The sequence below is a fragment of the Vicugna pacos genome, chromosome 9 (assembly GCF_048564905.1).
Source record: "Vicugna pacos chromosome 9, VicPac4, whole genome shotgun sequence".
NCBI lineage: Eukaryota > Metazoa > Chordata > Mammalia > Artiodactyla > Camelidae > Vicugna > Vicugna pacos.
Window position 1 is genome coordinate 74,253,248 of NC_132995.1, and position 14,679 is coordinate 74,267,926.

A 14,679-nucleotide genomic window follows, 5' to 3' on the forward strand; every position below is an offset into this window, starting at 1 on the left:
TTGAACACTCTCTTAGTGGCTTCAAACAGAATAACTTGCCAGAGGTAACACAGCTGGCAGGAGGGGAAGGCATCTCTTGAACCCTTGAGGCTATTTACTTTCGATGTCCTTTCTCCTTCACTCTCCTTCCAAAGACTGCTCCAGTCCTGCTTTTCCTGGCTGTGTTTCTTTCTCCTGGGATCTTGGTACTGGGGGAGATATGTTATAGGATTTAGCCTACCTTGAAGTCCAAGGCCTTAGCTCTGAATTATTTGGAAACCTGTAACACTTCAGTGTGATAAAGACAAAAACTTTGAAACTGGTCACATAACAAATGGGTGAAGACCCAGGGAGGCATAACCTGGAAAACGGAAACTTGAGGACACGGCAACCTGTCCTCAGACACTGGAAATACAAGGGGAATAGAGTTAGAGTCCTTCAGGAGAAATGTGACCAAGGGCTGGAATTTATAGGCGACAGGTTTCTACTCAGTAATATGAAGAAGTCATTCTAAAATGAACACGTGGCCTCATGACTTCTTAGTCATCAAGGACACATTCAAAACAAAAACTAGATGACCACTGTTAAAAAAAAAAAGACAACATGGAAGAGTAGGCAGCGTGCCTGATCAGGCACCTCACAAAAGAAAAAGGTGTGTTGGCCTAAAACACATTTTAAAAAATCAATTTCATCTAGTAAACGAAGAAGTGCAAGTTAAAGCCATAGTGAGAAATCTTTTTTGCTTACAAATTAGGAAAAATTTTTTCCTTAGTTATAATTTCCAGAGTTGGCAGAGTGGTGGGGAAATATGGCTCTTCCATCATCTTTTGGCAAACACTGAAAGAAGTTTAAAAAGCCTTAAAAATGGATATATTCTTTAAAAATGGTTATACCAGCGTGCCAGAGATTTAGCTACAAAGATGTTTAAGTGCAACTGAAAATCATAAACAACCTGAATGCTAAGCAAATGGGGCTGAATTAACTATGGTAAAGTAAGTGAACTAATCAGACAGCTATTACAAATGACACTGCAGACAATGTCTGTGGAAAGGAAAGGATTGTCATGATATATTGATATGTAAAAAGACAAGTTACAGATTAAAAAAAAAAACTAGACCACTTTTTAAGAATAGGTGGAAAGCTGGGAGTCTTTGGGGAGAGAGGCTGTGGTTTCAATAGTTTGCAAAGCCCTTTCTAACTCGGCACCTAAGACTGTTAAAGGCCTTGAGTTAGGTGAAGTCCCCAACTGAGACACAGCCCTGTTAGCGATACCAGCAGGGAGCAAAGACACCTCCTCACCTGGTCGGGCTGCTGCTGAACGTGCTCTGAGACACGCGGCAGAGCCCTTGGCTGACGGCATGTGTCCTGTGCCCCCAGCTCCCTGCCAGGGATCGTTGCCCCTGGTGCCCAGTCTCCTGTCTTACCGGCCACATAAAGGTGACAGCACTGTCACACTGCTGTATTCATAGATCTTTGTATATTTTAGAGAGCTTTAGGTTACATTGTGTATGTTGCTTTATCACTTAACTTAACGAGTATTTGATGACAGCTTTACCACTGTGCCAGCCGCTCTGGCAGACGTTAGCCGTCAGACTTGGATAGGTAGTACTCCCTGTCCTTGTGGAGTTTATAATCCCGGCAGTTACTGTCGGAAATTGACAGCAAGTTCTCATTTGAACATGTGATCCTCAATTCTAAGTTTATTTGGAAAAGGCAGATTTGGTTCAGTTCTCTTTTGTTCCCAGGAGTAAGTATCAGATTTCCCTGTATCCACAGTCTGTGAATGGAAGCAAATATTTACATTGTAGCTAATAAGATACTGTGACTTGTGTTATTCAAAAAACGTGTCATTACCCATTTCTTAAATTCTGCAATGAATTCTCTTTTAGGAGACTTTCACCGAAAACTTCCACGAACTCCATCCAGTGGAACCATGTCTTCTGCAGACGATCTGGATGAAAGGGAGCCACCATCCCCTTCAGAAGCCGGTATTGCAGTCCCCTGGGTCAAGTGTCCACTGAACCAGTTGTGTCAATAGCATTGCGTGATATTAGGGGAAAGTAGCATGATATAAAGAATTACTTTACTGTGTGTTAAACAAAAGGCATCTTAGTGACTTAAATATATCTCAACAAACTATGTACAAGTATCATGTACAAATTATGTACAAGTATGGGTTGATAAAGCATTAATCAAATGTTATAAGTAAAAATATAAGAATAAACAGCAAAATTACTAGAGCCAAAATATATTGGCACTTTGCTAAAATAGGCTAGGTACTTCGATCTTTTATAAACCTAATACAGTGACTTAACTGTTCAGAGTGTTGCAATACATGAGAAATTGTATACATAAAAATTTCTACATGAGAAAAGTCTCTTCAGAAGAAATCGTGTAAGTTAGGCAGGAAAAGTAAGTAACTCTACTTCTTGAGAACAGAGAAAGTTGTGGTTGTTGAAGGAGGTAAAGGACGTCAGTTATGTTAATGACTTAATTTGAGACTCCGGATACCGCGTACCTCCAGATGTTTTGGCATCATTTTCTAAAATAGTATGGAACATCTGACCTCTGGTAGGATATTGGTAGATAACTAGCTAGTATTATCTGTAATTTGAATTAATGAATCAAGAATAGCTTTGTCTTTAATGCAAGTAGTGTTGACATACTAACCTCACGGCTAGTTTTCTTCGAGGCTTTTATAGGGTCACTTTCTAAGAACGTAATGCCACCTGTGTAATAAAGGGCATGCTAATAACTGTGCATTTGCTGATTCTGGAAACACGCCGTGCTGTTTTAGAAGGATCTTATTGCTTTGATGGTGATTTTTACTCAGAGCTGAAATGTCTGATAAACATGTGCCTTGTAAGAGATCTATAAATTGGATGCTTATTTTGATGTTACAGACTCAAAATAATGGCTTTTTGTAATCTTTCTGAAGATTTTTAAAAATGTAGTACCATATGGTGTAATTTTTCTGTCATCTTACAATTCTTATATACTAATCTACTTCTGTTTAAAGGACCTAACTCCCTTGGAACATTTAAGAAAACGTTGATGTCAAAGGCAGCACTCACTCACAAGTTTCGCAAACTGAGGTCCCCTACAAAGTGCAGGGACTGTGAAAGCATCGTGGTGTTCCAGGGTGTTGAATGTGAAGAGGTAAGATCTTTCTGGAATTATGTGAGCCCTTCTATGCTCTTCTTGCTTTATGCTTTTTCGTTATTAATTTTACTGATTAGAGTCTTTTGCAAATGTATTTTTAATAAATTGAGCCACGGTGTACCTTCTATGGTTTTATACTTCATTTTGCTATTTAATGTATTTCATACACTGCAAATAATACCTATTAAACTCATTTTTGTTATGTTACCACTCTACCTATAGTTTGTCCAGTTATGAATAGTTTTAAGGTGAATTAACCATTGTAAACTATGATTTTCTTGTAGTGTCTCCTTGTTTGTCACCGAAAGTGTTTGGAAAACTTAGTCATCATTTGTGGTCATCAGAAACTTTTGGGAAAAGTACACTTATTTGGAGCAGAATTCACACAAGTTGCAAAAAGGGAACCAGATGGCATCCCTTTTATACTTAAAATATGTGCCTCAGAGATTGAAAATAGAGCCTTGTGTCTACAGGTACATTGTAACTCTTAAAATTGAAAATTTTAAAACATAAATGTCTATGTAATTTGTTCTGATGATAAGGAGACTTTAAAGGAGAACAGTTCTCTGAATTTTTACTAATAAATCTGAATTCAGTCAGATCTATTTGGAAAATACTACTTTTTGATCCTAGTTTTCTTCCAAAATATTGATATAAATTGAAGTAGACATTAAATATATTTAGATATCTGCATTTGTTTTAAAGCAGAATTTTGCAAAATTTTTCCTTTTCTTCTGAAGGGAATTTATCGTGTATGTGGGAACAAAATAAAAACTGAAAAACTATGTCAAGCCTTGGAAAATGGAATGCACTTGGTAGACATTTCAGAATTTAGTTCGCATGACATCTGTGACGTCTTGAAATTATACCTTCGACAGGTAAAGTTATACCCTCAAAACGTACCATTAAGTAGAAAAAATCAAAAACATGATTTTCAGCTGGCTGATGTTTGCTACACATATTTTTTTCATTGACATAGACCATATCAATATCTTTCCAATTATTAACGTGCAGATTAAAGAGTATATAAAATACACGTACAGTTTAAAGACCTCTAATAATAAAAACACTCATTCTCCGGCACCTAGCATAAGGAAATAAAATATTACTAAACCTTATAAAAGCCCCCCCCCATTGTAGCCCAGTGGTCTTTCCTAGGCACGTTAATACCTCCCTCTCTCCCTCTCTGTTCTTGATAGTTTTAATACCTGTTGTGTATTCCTAAATAATGTATCATTAAGTTTTAGAAAAGTGAGTGGAAAGTATCAATCTGGCTGTCTAAGAAAAGGACATTATTCACTCTGTTACAAGAAGGGTTCAGCAAGTAGAAGCGTCTGGGTCATAGTTTGGCTTTAACTTCGCTGACACTTTACACGGCTGTTGTGGCGAGCGAGCGGTCCAGGCGTGAATGCTCTCGGGGAACACGAAGCCCTCCGTGGCTGCTGGGGGTTCGGCAGGGCTGTGAGTGGGCACGGGCTGCTCTGTATTTTCTTCTGTGCTCGCTCTTGCACCTGCATGTTAACGGGAGTAGGTTCAAAGAAAGCGCTTCCGTGGGGTGAAGGAAGTGGCTGCAGTGGCGGAGGCAGCTGCGTGTGGAAGGGCTGCGGGAGCAGCCATGTGATCATGAGCCAGATCCCAGAGACCTGGGCCTCCCCCGCTGCATCCTGCCCTCGGGGAAGAGGGAGAGCCAGTCACCGAGAGCGGGGTGGTGGTGGTCCTCAGCACGTCCGTCTCGGGGGTTCTACGTCTCCATCTGGTGAAGAGCCGCCATCCTGGGATCTCTCTCCTCCACCCTCGTCTCTTTTATGAGGGGACACCTGTCTTCTGTGTCATGGCTTCCTGTTTTTCCTATTCCCCTGTTTGGTCATGCCCATCCTCGAGCCAGGTGGAACAGAGTAAATATTTGAGGCTGCGTTTATCTGTAAATGTCTTTATTCTGCTTTCTTGAATGGGGATGGAAGAGTGGGTGGTGTGGAGGGTTACAGTATTCTAGGATGGAAATCGTGTTTCCTCAAAAGTTGTTCTCTTTGAAACCTGAAATCCTTCTCGTTCCTGCTGCTTTGTGTCTGGCTGCTTGTTTTCTCTCTGAAAACTTGTAGCATCTTTTTTCTCTCTCTGTGACCCTAAAATGTCAGTGTATGATTTTCATCTGCTGTTTCAGGCACTCCGCAAGCTCTGTCAGCGGCTTGTCCTTTAGTTCTTGACACTTTCCTTTTCTTGCTCATTTCTTCCTCTCTGTTTTCTCTGTATTTTGTTTCTGGAATTCATATTTGGATACTTTACAACTTGTACTGGTTCTCTGGTTTCCTTCCCTTTTCTATATTATTCATTTCTTTTTTGTTTGTTTGTTTTTGTTTATTTTTAATGCTTTCTAAGAGGTCTCCTCTGCTTTATCTTCCAATCCTGTATACTGTAAATCAGTTTTTAATTTCCAAGAATTCTGATTTTCGGTTCCCTTTGCATCCTTTTTTCTTTTTTATTGAATGCAGTATTTTTTCCACCTGAGATATTCATAGCTTTTTTTAAAAGGATTTTTTTCTCTGCTTAGCCTCTAGCCTTGTCCAATAGAAATATAATGTGAGCCCTAAATATAATATTAAATTTTCTAGTAGCTACACAAAAAGAAATAGGTTGAAGTTAATTTTAATATTTTATTTAACATACTGAAAATATTATCTGAATATCTAATCAATATTTTGAATGATTAATGAAGTATCTTACTTTATTTTTGGTACTGAGTCTTTGAAATCTGGTGTGTATTTTTCACCTAGAGCACATGTCAGTTTGGAACAGCCACATTTCCACTGCTCAGTAGCCACATATGGCTAGTGGCCACCATATTGACAGCTTAGTTGTAGACCTTCAAATTGGTTTTTTCCTACTTATTTTGATTTCTGTCTTCCATAGTTATCTGCTTAAAATGGAAGACTTGAGAATGGGAATCTCTCTGGCTGCTCTGAGTACATGAGGCTTTGAAGATTTTGAGCTTTACTTAGTGTGATCTAGGAGGGCTGTTTGGGAAACACCTGATCATGTCTGGATCTCTAGGTCTCTGCTCTTGGGCTGGTCTGATAACCCCAGAGAAGGGTCTTTCCGGGGCTACAGGTACATTTCCAGAAATCTGGGAGCCAAATTAGGTAAGAAGTCTCCAGAATTGGCATTCAGCAGGCATGCAGTCGCTAAATCTCTGCTTATTTTAAGAGTTGCCCACCTGTTCCTTGTGTTTGGCATTGCCCATCCAGGGACCCTCTGTTTTACACTGTCCAGAGAAGACATCCTCAGGAGCATGGAGTGGAGACAAGGATCTAGAAATCTAATGCTTCTGAGATAGCTCACCCTCCCCCGGATCAGAGGATCTAGTCTGACAGTCTCTGAGTCTCCTTAGGATCCAGTAAATCATGTGGGGCCTCTGTTTGGAATTTCAGCTTCCTCAGGAGTGCTAAGTCAGCACGTGTTCATCTTTTCTTAAGCTTGTGAAATGTTGCTTTTCTTCTTCATTCTGATTCTCTCAGTCCTATGGGCTTAACTGTATTTCAGTAGTTTTGGGGTGGGGGTGGGGAGAAATTAGGTGCAAATTTTGGATCTGCCATGTTAGCCCAGGAAACTGTTGATATCTCTTAAATCACATTTTGCAGGATTTTCAACTGAGAAATGGAGACAGTATCTTTAAATGACTTTTAATCTCACCGTGAATCACCCTTTATTTCTTCTGCCAGTCAGGGAGAGGAAATGGGGTCCAACACTGTCAGCTCTCATCCTATCCTAGGCATGCTGTGGGCCCAAGGCTTTAGCGTGGGAAGCCATGCTCCCTTCTTGCAGTATTAGAGAGTAGCCTTTGTTTTACTCATTACCATGTGGGAAGTCTGCAAGAGGCTAAGTGACCTCCTTCAGATCCCAAGGTGGTAGAGGTAGAAACTGATCTCAAGGCTTCCCCTTTCTGGGACCAGCAGGGGAAACTGGAGAAGTGGGTGCCTACTTCACCATGAATAGTATGGGGCATCAGCTAGCCAGAAATGTGTTGTATTTTCCGTCGGTGAGCAGTAGAAAGGCTGAAATCAGTTATGCCAGGAGACAGAGCAAGGTGGTATGCCCATCGATAGTTTGAGAGGGGAACTTTCTCTTTTAACCTACTTGGGACAATTCAAGTTGTATTTAAAACTTAGATAACGAAGTACTGACAGTTTCTTTCTTGTGAGACATGTCTCCTTATGCTAATCTCCAGTCTAGCCCAAGCAAAACACAAGGACCCTAAAGCGTTTTGTTCTCTGTCTCTCCTGTAGGAACAGAAAACAAGCTTTTTCTGCCTAATTTGACTTATATTGTACATTATCCTGGGTTTGTTTCAATAAAACAGTTGACGATCATGCTAACTTTTGGACAGTCATGAATGTAGTTGGTATAGAATACATATTAGAGTTTTAAAATCACATCATACAGCCTTAAGTTTAGAGTTTTACTGATTACCAGTTAACTCATTTTTAACATAGATATAATATATGATGATACCACATCTAGCGAACATACGTACATTTCTTTTTTTCTTGTTCTTGGGTAGTTTTTTTCCTTCAGTTGTATGTTAAGGTATAATTGACACACAGCACTGTACAAGTTTAAGGTGTGCAGCATAATGACTTGACTTACATACACCATGAAGTGGTAATCACGTCTGTTTCAGTGAACATCCATCATCTCATATAGATACAAAATTAAAGAAATAGGGAAAAATAGTTTCCATTGTGATGAGATATGTGTACATTTCTCAGTGTGGATTGACCATACGTCCTGTTAACCTGAAAGGACTTGCAGAACCACTCAGTAGCTATTCAGTAGATTATTTAAACAGGGGGAAAATTGGACAGAATGATACTCCTATTGTCATTTTATTTCTTTAGCTCCCGGAACCATTTATTTTATTCCGATTGTATAAGGAATTTATAGACCTTGCTGTAGAGATCCTACGTGTAAATGAAGAACAAGAGACAAGAAAGGACAACCTCGAGGACAAAAAATGCCCAAGTACATGTATAGAAATAAACCGAATTCTTCTAAAAAGCAAGGACCTTCTAAGACAATTGCCAGCATCAAATTTTAATAGCCTTCATTACCTCATAGTCCATCTTAAGCGGTAAGAACTTTGAATAAGGCAAGCATCCGTTAATAGGTGGATAATTGATCAGTTTTTTGGTTTTGCTTTTTTGGTTTTTTTAAATTGTAAAATACACAGAACATAAATTTAACCATTTTAATGATTTTTAAGTGTACAGTTCAGTGGTATTAAGTAGCTTCATGTTGCTGTGGTATTGTTTTTACTTTGAACATTCCATTGCTCTAGAATGTGTTAGGGAAAGGGGGGCATTAAATACAGGTTCATGCAACCAGCATCTTTCCCTCAGATGCCTCCTATGTGCCAGGTTCTGGCTGGGAAAATGAGGACGAACATGTGAGGTTTCTCTCGTCTTCTGTGCCTGTCAGCTCGAGGGGAGGCCTGCGCACGTGTGCGGTGCAGCGGCCCTAGTCTTCTGATGGAGCTGCGCTCAACATGCAGAGGAGGATGGGGGGGTTCTCACGTGGCTCAGAGAAAGTAGCCTTGAACCAGACTTGAAGAGTTCAGTCATGGCTTGGTGACAGAGACTGTACAAAAGAGTATTCCAGGCAGAGGCTAACAGACACAGAGACATAAGAGATCGTTTTGCATTTGGGGAAGTGTAAGTAGCGGTTAGGCTAGGACTGGGCAAGCGGCAGCCCAGAGTGAGCTGGGCGGAGTCCTGGCAAAACCATGCGTACCTGGCAGGTGACTTGCCTGTCTCTTTCTGTGCTCACTGAAGGGTTTTGAGCCAGGAATTTAACACGCTCAGGTTTGCCTGCTAGGTCTTTCTGGCAGCAATATGGAGAACAGATTGAAGGAGGAGGCTTTGTTTCAACTCCGATCTCCTTGAATAGTCAGAAATAAAAGGTGATGAGAGCTTGAAGTAGGGCCAGAGCAATGGGAGTGGCAACAGAGTAGAGAGACCTTCAGGATCAGTGAGGCTTGAGGACTAGATAGAAAGTTTCCAGCGTGAGGACCTGGGAGGATGTACTGTGTATATAATAAGATGGGTGCAGCTTTTAGGATATTTTTTATTTCTGTTGATAAAACTGTAGTGATTCCTTCACTTACTTGAATTTAATCGTAATACTGTGAAACCCAATTTGGTGGGTGGTCAGTATTTAATCAATAAATATATCCTTTTCCTAGACAGTTCTCCTCCACCCTTCCCCACCTGTAGTAACCTACTGTCACGGAAGTCTAACACAGCTTTATGTGTTTGGCTTCGCAGAGTCGTCGATCATGCAGAAGAAAACAAAATGAACTCCAGAAACTTGGGGGTGATATTTGGACCAAGTCTCGTGAGGCCGAGACCCACAGCTGCTCCCATCAGCATCTCGTCTCTGGCTGAGTACTCCAATCAAGCGCGGCTGGTCGAGTTCCTCATCACCTACTCACAGAAGATCTTCGACGGCTCCCTGCGGCCGCAGGACGTAGCTGCGGGTGGTGCAGGTGGCGCTGCACCTCAGGTTGAGCAAGGCCCTCTTCTGAAGCCTCTGTTGTCACCAGAAGAAAAAGATCTGGAGCATTCTATGAAGTCACTCTTCTTTTCTTCAAAGGAAGTGAGTTTTGACTTTTATGGAGTTGTGTTGGAACTTTGTAATGTTTGTTACTAACAAGTTAAAAATACTTGAACTGTTTATTTTGAGATGTGTTTGTGTTCTACAAGCTTAAAAATTTGCTTCCATCAACAGGATAACAATACTGCAGACAGTGAAAGCAGAATTTTTGAATCTGCTACATCATTTGAGGAATCAGAACGAAGGCAAAATGCGTTAGAAAAATGTGATGCATGTCTCATTGGTGAGTGGCCATGTGAAAATGCATGTTTGTTGACTTAAAACTGTCCCAGTAAACCATGGTTAAAAGCCAAGGTGAGTGGAGTGGAGAGAAGTCAGGGAAGGACGCGTCGTTAGTAGATGGGTCTTTGCCAGCCATTTAGGAAGCTGCCTTCTAGTGTGCCTTGCATTTGAGCAAGTGTTACTCTTTATATTGGTCCTTACAGAAAGACATCTTGGAGTTCATAGGTGTTTCTGTGCTCGTTCTGAAATTTTCTTTGTTTCCATTTTTGCCGTCAGAGTCACGGCCGAAGTGTGTTGAGCAGTGTGATGATTCGTTAGGATCTCCTGTTACTACAGATCATTGTGTTGATCTAACTGTTCACAAGGTATCAACGAGACTTCTAAAATTCAAAAAATGTAGACTCCCAAACTTCAAAAATTTTTTTTCAAGTGCGTTTTCCTGTCACCTGCCTTTCACACATTAAGCACACATATCTGTCTGTCTTTTTTATTTCCTTGCCTGTAGTCACTTCATTCACTGTATGATGATTTTGGTTGTAGTGACTGGGAGCTGTCCATTTGTGGAAAGGCTTCCTTCCACTTGTTACTGTAATTCTGTACATCACTAGAGCCAACTTCCGATTTTTAAGTGCAGCCATATATGTGAAATTTGATGTATAATGAGATATCAGTGATCGCAGCCTGACAGGCTCTTAACAGTAAGGGAGCTAATAACGTTCACTGGGTACCTGCCTGCTCTGCGCTAAGCACTGTGCTTACTGTTTGATGCCATTTATCTGATTTGATCTTTGTAACAGCTCTGTGCTATGAAGTGGGTGGTGTTAGCCCCATTCGACCCATAGACTAGAAGCCTGAGAGAGTTTAATAATGTCAGAGGTCATGCCCCTAGTAAATTGTTCAGTTTGAACCTATATTTGTCATATTTCACTGTTCCGTGACCTAGGGCTCCCAATTAGGAATCATAATAGAAATGTGTCATTTTTCGAGTACTTAGTAAATAGTAGATAATTCTAAGCACTTTCATGATTAGGTCATCTAGGCCACACATCATCATAGATGGAATTATGTTTCCTTTCTGACAGTTGGAGACACTGAGGGACAGTGAGATTGTCTCACCCAGGGCAAAAGGGGGAGAACTGAGCTAAACCCGGCCACTGGGCTTCCGAGTCTGCACTCCTAGCCATCGCGCTACAAATTTTTCCCCAAGAACTCAAGAATGCACTTTGGTTGGTGCCTACAGCCCCACGGCAATGTGTCAGGCCCCTTAGAGTGCTCCATCCATGCAGGGAAGGACCTGGGAAAGCAAACAAGAGGGCGTTGCCCTGGACGCCAGGGAAGAGAGGTCCACAGTCTGAGGGAGGAGGAAGGTCAGATGAGATGATGACTCTCAAGTGACTCTGGTGGGCTCCTGCCTGCAGACCGCTGCCCGAGACATGTGGGAGGAGGACCTGGCGACAGGGAGGAGGCCTGCGTGCTGTGCTTGGGGCCCGCTGAGACTCAAAGGCAGGGTGGTGCCACAGCTCAGAGTTGTTGTTTTTTTAGCAGTAAAAGGAGTGTGAGCAGAGAGCCGTAATTTTCCAGAAATGGGAATTTTTTGGGGGGAGATACAGCAAAAAGAGACAGGGTTTGAAGGAGCCCAGGGTTCTAGTTGGAGAAGACAGTTAATGGGGAGAATGGCATTTTTTACTTAATACAGAACTGTCTGATCGTAATAGGATGGGATGACACTTAATAGTTGATCAGATAAGCGCATCACAAGGCATTTACTCTGGTTTGCTCTTGCTGTGGGTTGAGTGTAACTGAAAAGCATAGTAAATTGGCAGAAGCCTTGGGATTTAGGGCACAGTTGCATGTGGTTGGTGTGTGACTTGGTGTCACTTTTCTGGGGGTGCCACGCAAATATCTGCCTGTTGAAATGGCAGCCCTTTCGCCCAGCAAACCCCTGTTCACGCGCAGCACATAAAAAGAAGCCACTTCAGCAAGTGTGTTTTTTTTTTCACTAACTTGCAGTGAGTTTTGTAGCTATTTATTATATTGATTTAAATAGGAATTCTAACATTTTTATTCAAAGTGTGACTTTAATATTTTATGACTATTTAACTCCTCTGCATAGAAAACGGAGAATAACTTGGAAAAAATATACGGAGACCCCTGTTCTGAGAGGTTGTTTATGTATAACTCAGACTCTTGTTAACCACGTGCCGCCATAAAGTTTGATTTTTAAATAAATCTTTTCCTTTTTCAGACAACAAAGTGCGTTTGCTTGTGGACCAAGAGCTTGAATCAGCATCACAGAAGGTGGACGACGTTTGTAAAACCTCCAGGCTGCTTCCTCTGAAATCCCACAGGGAGACAAACGGTGTTGAGAGGCACACTCCACGGACCAAGGTCAGACCTGTAAGTTTGCCTGTCGACAGACTGCTGCTGCTTGCAAGCCCTGCTAACGAGAGGAGTGGCAGAAATACGGGAAATACAAATTCAGACAAGTTTTGCAAGAATCCTTCCTTTGAAGGAGTTAATAGAAAAGACCCCCCAACTACTGTTTGCTCCAAATCTGATGGCTTGGATCAGCAGACTCTACAAAAAGCTCGGGAGAAACAGTACGAACAGAATGACCTGACTGCGAAGACCGCACTGATGGCGCCCGGTGCATTCCAGGAAAGAGGAGGGACGGCCAGCAGCAGCAGGCTGCGGGGGGACCACCCCGTCAGCAGCGCCCAGCCCAGCAAGCCATACGCAGAACCCTTCAGGCCGGCACGGCAGGTGGCCGAGAGACGGTCCTCGGACTCAGGCCCTCCTGCTCCCGTCAGAGCACCCAGGACTCTGCAGCCCCAGCACTGGACGACGTTTTATAAACCACATGCTCCCACCGGTGGCGGGAGAGGGGACGAGGAGAAGTCTGTGACACCCTCCGCAGCCACGCCCCCGGGCACAGCTCCCGCCCCGCAGGAGCACGTGCTGAAACCAGAGCCAGACTCGGAGAGGCCGCCGGCGGGCCCCGCGCAGCCGCCGGGCGAGCCCAGGGACGCGGCCGAGGCGCGCGACGTGCCCGGCGCGCACCCCGCCTGCCCGAGACCGCGGCTGAAACGGATGCAGCAGTTCGAAGACCTGGAAGATGAAATCCCGCAGTTTGTGTAGGGTTGTCAGAATTCTGTGTTTCTTTTTCCGTTGCTTTGTGATACTGTTGTGTTTGTTTTCTGGAAGAAATTTTTGACAGGGCCCCTTTCGTACAGGATTGCCAAATCATGGATTTTGCCTCTTGTCCCGGTAGCATGTGATCCCGTGTTGGTTGTGTTGAACGGTGGAAAGCTTTGATAGGGTCCCGTCTCTGCCTCGCTGGAATTGTATGTACTTTTGAAGTTGTGAATAAATAGACAGACTCGTGTTTTTTAAAGTTCAGTTCATTTTCCCCGTAAAATGGTCCATTTAAGTGCATCCCTAATGCAGCTCTCAACTAATAGGTGCAATTGAGGGAAATCAGCTTTATTTTTTTGAAGTGAAACTATGTGCTTATTTATAAAAGGAGTGTTTCTGAGTGCAAGTGCCTGAAAGATCTCTGTTTGGTATGATTGTTTTTTTCACACAGTTTGTAGTGTATCTTTGACCATTTGTGCTTTTAGGGTATGTATGTAAACTTCCATTTTTCAATTTGCAATTCACTTAACTTTTTAATATTCACATAGTGGCCAAAAGGCTTACAAATCTGCATTAATTACATTTTAATTAATTGCCAGATTTTACATGTGGTAGTCAGTTGGATTGTACAGGGAAAATGCACTTAACCATGTTTCTAAATTGTGTAGTTCAGTCATATCTTATTTGGCTTTAGATATTATACATTTAATAGTTTTTCACCTCTTGGCTTTGTTCTGCATAAGCTTTTGTTGTTCAACAGTTGTGAACCCTTTGGTGTTTAATATAATAGTCCAAAAATGTTTTAAAATTCAGTACATTTCCTCTTAATATTGCTTGGGTTTTTTTAAAAAAAACTTTTCCTTTTGTATGAAATGTTTTATGTATGAATAATTTTATGTACTTTTTCTACCTGAATTTATAACCATTGACAATGTATGTTTCATCTGAATCATGCAAAGATTTATTTAAGTTGATTCTAAGTATAATTCAATAAGCCTCATTGTTTGGAATTTGCGAGGAGGTGTAGATGATTGGATATATTTCATATACAAAATTCCCAATGTTTAGAACTAATGCAGTTCTGTTCTTTTCTTGGTTTTGTCATTTTGCCTAAAGTAGGATATAAAAGGGACAAGAAATAGCCTTTTTGTATGTGTGAATTATATTTGTAACAAATGCTTTTATATGACCATGTTATACTTGATAAAAATATATATATTATATATATTAACCTGTTAAATTATTGCAAGTTCTTGTGGGTTCTCTGAAATTGTTGCCTCTTAGGGTGTGAGACTTGAAGGTTTATTAACCATTGGCTTAGTGATCAACGCTTGGGGCTCATATGTCCCTTGACTACAACATGGATTTTATGGGAAGCTGTTAAATAGTTTTATGTGACATTAAGGACTAGGGAGAAAGAATAATCCTGCCCTTTTGGGCTGGAGCCTTGTTTTTAGTCCTCATTGTAAAAAAACATAAAAAAAAAAAAAGAATTGGTATAAAAACCTGAAAAGA

At 41.4% G+C, this 14,679-nt stretch overlaps 1 protein-coding gene across 3 annotated transcripts in view; it reads left to right on the plus strand.

Moving 5' to 3' along the window:
- ARHGAP29 (Rho GTPase activating protein 29) overlaps nt 1-13,417 on the plus strand; it is a 66,240-nt gene extending 52,823 nt beyond the window's left edge. For all 3 annotated transcript variants that reach the window (XM_072968174.1, XM_072968175.1, XM_072968173.1), the window contains exons 16-23: nt 1,869-1,967; nt 2,999-3,138; nt 3,426-3,614; nt 3,882-4,019; nt 8,034-8,266; nt 9,459-9,789; nt 9,922-10,030; nt 12,275-13,417. In XM_072968174.1, coding sequence (XP_072824275.1) covers nt 1,869-1,967; nt 2,999-3,138; nt 3,426-3,614; nt 3,882-4,019; nt 8,034-8,266; nt 9,459-9,789; nt 9,922-10,030; nt 12,275-13,167 — 2,132 coding nt within the window. In that variant the 3' untranslated portion in view covers nt 13,168-13,417. The remainder of the gene's footprint in view (nt 1-1,868; nt 1,968-2,998; nt 3,139-3,425; nt 3,615-3,881; nt 4,020-8,033; nt 8,267-9,458; nt 9,790-9,921; nt 10,031-12,274) is intronic.
- The last annotated feature ends 1,262 nt before the right edge of the window (nt 13,418-14,679 follow it).